At 42.0% G+C, this 10,197-nt stretch overlaps 1 protein-coding gene across 1 annotated transcript; it reads left to right on the top strand.

Moving 5' to 3' along the window:
• Positions 1-3,462: 3,462 nt before the first annotated feature.
• LOC127912945 (musculin-like) lies at positions 3,463-7,006 on the top strand. The gene is made up of 2 exons (XM_052484129.1): positions 3,463-4,226; positions 5,723-7,006. The coding sequence occupies exons 1-2, from the start codon at positions 3,786-3,788 to the stop codon at positions 5,798-5,800; spliced, it is 519 nt and encodes a 172-aa protein (XP_052340089.1). The 5' UTR covers positions 3,463-3,785; the 3' UTR covers positions 5,801-7,006.
• The last annotated feature ends 3,191 nt before the right edge of the window (positions 7,007-10,197 follow it).

The raw sequence follows: 10,197 nt of genomic DNA, 5'->3' as shown, positions 1-10,197 counted from the left end.
CCCTCCATCTCTCCCTCCATCTCTCCTTCTCTCCCTCCCTCCATCTCTCCCTCCCTCCATCTCTCCCTCCCTCCATATCTCCATCCATCCCGTTCTCTTTCTAGTGAACTTGGCATGGCCATCCACCAGAATGGAGCATGGATCTCAGCTGTGCCGTTAGATAATCGCTGGCCCAAAGTCACTGTTGTAATAAAAATCACAATTTCACCCCAATTACCGGGGACTGACTAGGCCTACTCATAGCTATCAGATGAACTGGGAATATTCCTCAGAACAAGGAGGAGGTGTATTCTGACTGTGCTTCTGCTGCAATTTGTCTTCACCACTAAACTTGGGAGAAAATTTTGTATTACTTAAAAAAATACATAACAGTGATCTGAGTCCAGATGTGATTCTAGATCTGTGGTTAGGGGCAACTTCAGCCTCGACCTGAAAGGTGAGGTTGAGGAAGAGTTGCACTGCTTATGAAGGAAGGGAAACAAGGACAGGAATAGGGAATAGGGAGCCATATGGCTCTGGTCTAAAGTAGTGCACAATATAGGGAATAGGGAGCCATATGGCTCTGGTCTAAAGTAGTGCACTATGTAGGGAATAGGGAGCCATATGGTTCTGGTCTAAAGTAGTGCACTATGTACAGTTGAAGTTGGAAGTTTACATACACTTAGGTTGCATTCATTAAAATTTGTTTTTCAACCACTCCAAAAATGTCTTGTTAACAAACTATAGTTTTGGCACGTCGTTTAGGGCATCTACTTTGTGCATAACACAAGTCATTTTTCCAACAATTGTTTACAAACAGATTATTTAACTTATAATTCACTGCATCACAATTCCAGTGGGTCAGAGGTTTACATACACTAAGTTGACTGTGCCTTAAACAACTTGGAAAAATTCCAGAAAATGATGTCATGGCTTTAGAAGTGTAATTGACATCATTTGAGTCAATTGGAGGTGTACCTGTGGATGGATTTCAAGGCCTACCTTCAAACTCAGTGCCTCTTTGCTTGACATCATGGGGAAATCAAAAGAAATCAGTCAAGACCTAAGAAAATAAATTGTAGACCTCCACAATTCTAGTTTATCCTTGGGAGCAATTTCCAAACTCCTGAAGGTACCACATTCATCTGTACAAACAATAGTACGCAAGTATAAACACCATGGGACCATGTAGCCGTCATACCGCTCAGGAAGGAGACGCGTTCTGTCTTCTAGAGATAAATGTACTTCGGAAAGAAAAGTGCAAATCAGTCCCAGAACAACAGCAAAGGACCTTGTGAAGATGCTGGAGGAAACAGGTACAAAAGCATCCATATCCACACCAAAACGAGTCCTCCATCGACATAACAGGCCGCTCAGCAAGGAAGAAGCCACTGCTCCAAAACCGCCATAAAAAAGCCAGACTACGGTTTGCAACTGCACATGGGGACAAAGATCGTACTTTTGGGAGAAATGTTCTGGTCTGATGAAACAAAAATATAACTGTTTGGCCATAATGACCATCGTTATGTTTGGAGGAAAAAGGGGAGGCTTGCATGCCGAAGAACACCATCCCAACCGTGAAGCATGGGGGTGGCAGCATCATGTTGTGGGGGTGCTTTGCTACAGGGGGGACTGGTGCACTTCACAAAATAGATGGCATCATGAGGCGGAGAATGATGTGGTTATATTGAAGCAACATCTCAAGACATCAGTCAGGAAGTTAAAGCTTGGTCGCAAATGGGTCTTCCAAGTGAACAATGACCCCAAGGATACTTCCAATGTTGTGGAAAAATGGCTTAAGGACAACAAAGTCAAGGTATTGAAGTGGCCATCACAAACAAATCCCTGACCTCAATCCTATAGAAAATTTGTGGGCAGAACTGAAAAAGTGTGTGCAAGCAAGGAGACCTACAAACCTGACTCAGTTATACCAGCTATGTCAGGAGGAATGAGCCAAAATCCACCCAACGTATTGTGGGAAGCTTGTGGAAGGCTACCCGAAACGTTTGACACAAGTTAAACAATTTAAAGGCAATGCTACCAAATACGAATTGAGTGTATGTAAACTTCTGACCCACTGGGAATGTGATGAAAAAAATAAAAAGCTGAAATAAATAATTGTCTCTACTATTATTCTGTCATTTCACATTCTTAAAATTAAGTGGTGAACTGGTGGCTACGGTGTACGTAAACTTCTGACTTCAACTGTAGGTAAGTAGTGCACTATGTAGGGAATAGGGTGCCATAGGATCCTGGTCAAAAGTAGTGCACTATGTAGGGAATAGGGTGCCATAGGATCCTGGTCAAAAGTAGTGCACTATGTAGGGAATAGGGTGCCATAGGATCCTGGTCAAAAGTAGTGCACTATGTAGGGAATAGGGTGCCATAGGATCCTGGTCAAAAGTAGTGCACTATGTAGGGAATAGGGTGCCACTTGAGACACAGTCAATGCTTCCCCATCCCCTGAGAAAGTGGAGGGTCCCCTCCCCCCTAACCTCCACCCTCTGCCACGCCCCCTGTCATGCCAGCGCTCCAGATGTCATGGGAAACGCTGACAGCTGAGGCCGCGTGTGAAAGGACAATCTGCAGAAACTCCCTCTGTGAAACGCACACAGGATTAGTCACTTTTTTTATAAGATCTTCTGACATTTCTATTACCAAAAGATGTGTGAGAGAGACTCGTCACAGTGGATTGTGATGTATTCCTGCTAGCCTGACGATTGTTTGGAGAGGATGACAGAACTGTTTCTGTCAATGAAGTAGCCTGCGGTAAAATGAAATGACTGGTTACGAGACAGTGAGATAGCTGATTTATATTGGGTATGTCGCCTGGTCAAAATATAGGGAACAGGGTGCCTTTTGGGACACAAAAATGGTACAGTAGGTTTTCGCTTTGGCCCTGTCCCGCTAGATAAATCAACCTCTAACATAACCTTATCATTATATTACAGTGTATATTACAGTATATTACAGTGTAGTAGGTTACAGTGTGCCCGTAGCTCAGGGCACGTTTTGATTTGTTCGCCCTAGCACTACACAGCTCATTCAAATAATCAACTAATCCCACAAGCTTTGATCATTTGAAACAGCTGTGTACTGTTTGGGCAAAAAAAAGGGGGGGAAAAAAAAAGTGGACCCTTTGGTGTCCAAAGGAACGAGTTTGGGAAACGCTGCTTTATAATGTCTGAGAAATTGATGGAATTAAAATATCCATTTCAGAACATCTGGGAAATTCTACCATAAAATAATTTCCAGATCATTTCCCAGTCATATATTGTTTATCGATGACTAACAAGTAGCAAAGAAGCAACTAGGCATCCCCATTGCCATTGTACAGTAATGCTAGACGAGAGGTCACGCTGGTTTGGAGAGAGAGAGAGCGAGAGAGAAAGAGAGAGGGGGTTGGGGGGGGGTTCCTGAAAACACAGTTGCCCTGCTAATTCCAAGACACTTACATTAGCCGGTTGAGAGAGGGGGCAGGTTTCAGTTTTACAGAGACTTGACTTGCTGTAGAGAATGTAAGAGACTACACACTTAGCTCTGAACTAACCTTTAGATACATTTTAAGTTTACTGGTAAACTGAATATTCCTAAACTAAGAATATCATACTGAAATCTGAGTATGAGATGGATCAACTATAGGGACTTTCTAAATATTTTTTTTTAAATTGTAATTTTGGTCGAAGAAGCAGCACACCTGGAGTAGAATAAGTTTCCCAAACCACCTATACACAGACATAGCATCAAAGTAAGAGAGTCTAGTGTAACTCTCCTGCTCTGTCAGGGCACAGGTGAAACAGACAGACATGTCCACCGGCTCAGTAAGCGACGGAGAGGACATTGAGACACGTCACAAACGGACAGACGCTCCGTTCGAAAGCAGTAAAACCAAACGGAACGTTGCACAGGACCACTACGCCTCCACCGAGTACTCAGACGACGAGTTCGGTAATGACGGAGGTTACGAAGTCGAGACCAAGCGAACGCGCATCACTGCTGCCGGAGGAAAACCAGTTGTGAAAGGACGCCAGATACAGAGGAACGCTGCAAACGCCAGAGAGAGGGCGAGGATGAGGGTGCTGAGCAAAGCCTTTTCCAGACTGAAAACCAGCCTGCCGTGGGTACCGGCCGATACCAAACTGTCCAAACTGGACACGCTGCGACTAGCATCTAGCTACATATCACACCTCCGACAGCTACTGCAAGACAACCACTACGAGAGCAGCTTTGTACACCCTGTCAACCTGGTAGGAAGCATTATTTTATTCAAACTCGACCACTGTAAACTTTGTGTATGAAAGACACACATTTATGTTTTTTACATTCACCATTTTGGTAATTTAGCAGACGCTCTTATCCAGATTAATTCCACTGTATGTAGTAAAATGTTCAATGTAAAGTGTTGCCTTCTGATATCGCTGTGATACGGTGAGAGTCAGATCACTTATGAGTCTGAATGAATACAGGGCCTTCACCCCTTGACCCCTTCCACGTAGTTGTGTTTCAGACTGAATTTTAAATGAATTAGAATGAGATTTTGTGTTGCTTGTCCACACACACACACACACACACACACACACACACACACACACACACACACACACACACACACACACACACACACACACACACACACACACACACACACACACACACACACACACAACACCCCAATAATGTAAATGTGGAATTATATTTTCAGAAATGTTTATAATTTAATTAAAAATGAAAAGCTTAAAATGTCTTGAGTCGATAAGTATTCAACCTCTTTGTTATGGTAAGCAGCCTACTTAAGTTCAGGAGTAGACATGTGCTTAACAAGTCACAAGTTCTAAGTTGCATAAGTTGCATGGATGTTTGAATGACTCATCTCTGTACCCCACGTGTGCCCTCATCTCTGTACCCCACGCATACAATTATCTGTGGTCCCTGATGTTTTATCTGTACCCTCATCTCTGTACCCCCACACATCTTATCTGTAAGGTCCCTCATCTCTGTACCCCCACACATACAATTATCTGTAAGGTCCCTCATCTCTGTACAATTATCTGTAAGGTCCCTCATCTCTGTACCCCACGCATACAATTATCTGTAGTCCCTCAATTGAGTTGTGAATTTTCAAGCACAGATTCAACCACAAAGACCAGGGAGGTTTTTCAATGCTTTGCAAAGAAGGGCAGATAGTTGGTAGATAGTTACAAAAAATGTCAAATAAATACGCGCTGAAAATTCCTTTGAGTGAAGTTATTAATTAGGCTTTGAATGGAGTATCAACCCAGTCACCGCAAAGATACAGGCATCCTTCCTAACTCAGTTGCCGGAGAGGAAGGAAACCACTGAGGGATTTCACCATGAGGACCATTGGTGACTTTAAAACAGTTACAGAGTTTAACCGCTGTGATAGGAGGAAACTGAGGATGTAGTTACTCCACAATACGAACCTAAATGACAGAGTGAAAAGAAGGAAACCTGTAGAGAATAAAAATATTTCAAAACATCCATCCTGTTTTACTAAGGCACTAAAGTAATACTGGCAAATAAAGTTGGCATAGAAGGGAACTTCATGTCCTAAACAGTGTAATGCTTGGGCCAAATTTAACACAACACATCACTGAATACCACTCATCAAATCTCCAAGCGAGGTGGTGGCTGCATCATGTTATGGGTATGCATCCTTTTTTTTTGCTATATGTCTTCATATGTCTTGTATTTTCAGTAAATCGATCTCTCTATCTATCCACAGACTTGGCCATTTGTGGTAGGTAGATCAGAGGACAACAAGGACATTTCTGCAGCCAGACAGTGTGGAGCTACATCATAGGACAAGAGAGACCTCTCTCTGCTGGGACTGTCTTCTTCTACCATGGCTGCTGGCACCCTATTCCCTTCATAGTGCACTAAATTACTGCACTACATAAGGAATAGGGTGGATGCCATTTGGGACTATTTCCAAGTATTATTTTTTTGTCCTATGTCTAATACTATTAGAATATTTCGTTATTCCATATCGGTGATTTCTTTATGGACTTTTATGGATCATTTTATTGTCGTAAACTTGCCAGGTGGAAGTGATTGTTTCTTTTATATCCAATCAGTGATGAGATGAGAAAACAGGACCGAAGAAAAACAAGAAACTTCAACAGCATTGATGTTATAGACTGGCACACTACACTGAGTGTACAAAACATTAAGAACACCTTCCGAATATGGAGTTTTTTGCCCTCAGGACAGACTCAATTCGTCGGGGGGCATGGACTCTACAAGGTGTCGAAAGCTTTCCACAGGGATGCTGGCTCCATGTGTTTCCCACATTTGTGTCAACTTGGCTGGATGTCTTATTGGGTGGTGGGATCAGTCTTAATACATGAGTGTGAAAAACCCAGCATTTCTTGACACACTCAAACCCGGTGCACCTACTACCATATCAAATTCAAAGAACATCAATATTTAGTCTTGCCCATTTGGCACACATACGAAATCCATGTCTCAAGGCTTAAACCCGTCTCCTCCCCTTCATCTACACCGATTTGAAATGGATTTAACAAGTGACATAAATAAGAGATGATAGCTTTTCACCTGGATTCACCTGGTCAGTCTGTGTCCATGGAAAGAGCAGGTGTTCTTAATGTTTTGTCCACTCAGTGTATATAATCTATTACTTATGATACAGGGAGGAAATAGTTTAATGTTTCCTCCTTTAGCTTGTGGGAAGTTTTACTTTTTTTTTTGTTTTACTTTACATTTTACATTTGGGGAAGAAGGAAGTCTCTAATTAATTCATGGGGCAGGTGATTAGAAGGAGTTGTTCATTTTGAGTCTGTCCTCTCTTGCTAACCACGTCATTGCCAGGCTACGATCACTATTTCGGTAGGTTGGTTAAAGTTGTGCTTCGTTTGTTTGGTATTCACCTAAAGTCTCGTTCAAGTGTCCGTTAGTGTTACATCTTTCTCTGACCTTCGACCTCACTCCGCCAACAGTTGATAATTGATGTTTGTGTTCTTATCATTCACCTACAGCTGTCAAAATGTTGCCCTTTTTTTTGGGGGGGTAGTTTTGTTAAGTGGTCACCAGTCTCCGGGCTGAGATTGTTGTCCATAAATGCTCTGTTTGTATGACCGTTCGTTTGATAGGGTGCCTTACATTTCTTTTCAGTGGGCAGCAGAAGAGGACATATTGCTAGTTGCCCTGGTTACTGGAATTTCGGTGTACATGAAGGATGTTTTTGCGAAATTCAAGGGTCAGTTTTCCTGTGGGTGTTTTGTGCCATGATCTGTATTTTGACTTTAACAGTGGGTCCCATATTTCACGGACATTCAGGAGGATTGGTTGGATTTTGTAGCCAAATATTTGGAGCCAGATTTGAATTTTTTCTACTGTTTTCTTTATTGAGTAGTATTTTCTGTTGAGAAAACATCTATCAATGATAGACTAAAATGAAACTCACGTTGAGACAACATCTATCACTGATAGACTAGAATGTAACTCCCGTTGAGACAACATCTATCACTGATAGACTGTTGTAACTCCTGTTGAGACAACATCTATCACTGATAGACTAGAATGTAACTCCTGTTGAGACAACATCTATCACTGATAGACTGTTGTAACTCCTGTTGAGACAACATCCATCACTGATAGACTAGAATGTAACTCCCGTTGAGACAACATCTATCACTGATAGACTGTTGTAACTCCTGTTGAGACAACATCCATCACTGATAGACTAGAATGTAACTCCTGTTGAGACAACATCTATCACTGATAGACTGTTGTAACTCCTGTTGAGACAACATCTATCACTGATTGACTAGAATATAACTCCTGTTGAGACAACATCTATCACTGATAGACTGTTGTAACTCCTGTTGAGACAACATCTATCACTGATTGACTAGAATGTAACTCCTGTTGAGACAACATCCATCACTGATAGACTGTTGTAACTCCTGTTGAGACAACATCTATCACTGATAGACTGAATGTAACTCCTGTTGAGACAACATCTATCACTGATTGACTAGAATGTAACTCCTGTTGAGACAACATCTATCACTGATTGACTAGAATGTAACTCCTGTTGAGACAACATCCATCACTGATAGACTGTTGTAACTCCTGTTGAGACAACATCTATCACTGATTGACTAGAATGTAACTCCTGTTGAGACAACATCCATCACTGATAGACTGTTGTAACTCCTGTTGAGACAACATCTATCACTGATAGACTGTTGTAACTCCTGTTGAGACAACATCTATCACTGATTGACTAGAATGTAACTCCTGTTGAGACAACATCTATCACTGATAGACTAGAATGCAACTCCTGTTGAGACAACATCTATCACTGATAGACTAGAATATAACTCCTGTTCTGTTCGACCTGTAGATTGCTCAAACTGTGTTGCAAATTCAACAATATAGATATTAAACCATGTCGGTCTCAGATTGGTGACCCCAGTGTGAAAAAAATCTGTGTGTTTTTTTAAAACAATTTTATTTCAACATGTATTTTCATGATCTTTATTTAACTTAAGAACACATTCTTATTTTCAATTTTGGCCTAAGAACAGTGGGTTAACTACCTAGGAACAGTGGGTTAACTACCTAGGAACAGTGGGTTAACTACCTAGGAACAGTGGGTTAACTACCTAGGAACAGTGGGTTAAAATTTAACACCTAGGAACACAATATAGAACAGTATTAAACCATGTCGGTCTCCTAGATTGGTGACTACCCAGTGGGTTAACTGAAAAACTCTGGAACAGTGGGTGTGTTAACTTAAAACAGTGGGTTAACTTTATTTAACTACCTAGGAACAGTGGGTTAACTACCTAGGAACATGGGTTAACTACCTAGGAACAGTGGGTTAACTTAGGAACAGTATTAACTGCCTAGGAACAGTGGGTTAATTACCTAGGAACAGTAAACAGAACACATGGGTTAACTACCTAGGAACAGTTTAACTCAGAAACAGTGGGTTTGGAACAGTGGGTTAACTACCTAGGAACAGTGGGTTAACTACCTAGGAACAGTGGGTTAACTACCTAGGAACAGTGGGTTAACTTAGTGGGTTAACTACTGGGTCAACTACCTAGGAACAGTGGGTTAACTACCTAGAAACAGTGGGTTAACTACCTAGGAACAGTGGGTTACCTAGGAACAGTGGGTTAACTACCTAGGAACAGTGGGTTAACTACCTAGGTGGGTTAACAGGAACAGTGGGTTAACTACCTAGGAACAGTGGGTTAACTACCTAGAAACAGAACAGTGGGAACAGTTAACTACCTAGGAACAGTGGGTTAACTGCCTAGGAACAGTGGATTAACTACCTAGGAAGTGGGTTAACTACCTAGGAACAGTGGGTTAACTACCTAGGAACAGTGGGTTAACTACCTAGGAACAGTGGGTTAATTACCTAGGAACAGTGGGTTAATTACCTAGGAACAGTGGGTTAACTACCCAGGAACAGTGGGTTAACTACCTAGGAACAGTGGGTTAACTACCCAGGAACAGTGGGTTCACTACCTAGGAACAGTGGGTTAACTACCTGGGAACAGTGGGTTAACTATCTAGAAACAGTGGGTTAACTACCTAGGAACAGTGGGTTAACTACCTAGGAACAGTGGGTTAACTACCTAGGAACAGTGGGTTAACTACCCAGGAACAGTGGGTTAACTACCTAGGAACAGTGGGTTAACTACCTAGGAACAGTGGGTTAACTACCTAGAAACAGTGGGTTAACTACCCAGGAACAGTGGGTTAACTACCTAGGAACAGTGGGTTAACTACCCAGGAACAGTGGGTTAACTACCTAGGAACAGTGGGTTAACTACCTAGGAACAGTGGGTTAACTACCTAGGAACAGTGGGTTAACTACCTAGGAACAGTGGGTTAACTACCTAGGAACAGTGGGTTAACTACCTAGGAACAGTGGGTTAACTACCTAGGAACAGTGGGTTAACTACCTAGGAACAGTGGGTTAACTATCTAGAAACAGTGGGTTAACTACCTAGGAACAGTGGGTTAATTACCTAGGAACAGTGGGTTAACTACCCAGGAACAGTGGGTTAACTACCCAGGAACAGTGGGTTAACTACCTAGGAACAGTGGGTTAACTGGATTAACTACCCAGGAACAGTGGGGAACAGTGGGTTAACTACCTAGGAACAGTGGGTTAATTACCTAGGAACAGTGGGTTAACTATCTAGAAACAGT

Source organism: Oncorhynchus keta, chromosome 28 (assembly GCF_023373465.1).
Source record: "Oncorhynchus keta strain PuntledgeMale-10-30-2019 chromosome 28, Oket_V2, whole genome shotgun sequence".
Classification (NCBI taxonomy): domain Eukaryota; kingdom Metazoa; phylum Chordata; class Actinopteri; order Salmoniformes; family Salmonidae; genus Oncorhynchus; species Oncorhynchus keta.
The sequence above is the reverse complement of the archived record's forward strand: the minus strand, read 5'-3'. Positions and strand labels throughout refer to the sequence as shown.

Bases quoted from the DNA above. Each gene is read 5' to 3' on its own strand.
- LOC127912945 (XM_052484129.1), top strand. From the start codon at position 3,786: ATGTCCACCGGCTCAGTAAGCGACGGAGAGGACATTGAGACACGTCAC. The intron at 4,227-5,722 runs GTAGGAAGCATT...ATCTATCCACAG, and splicing joins TTGTACACCCTGTCAACCTG to ACTTGGCCATTTGTGGTAGG.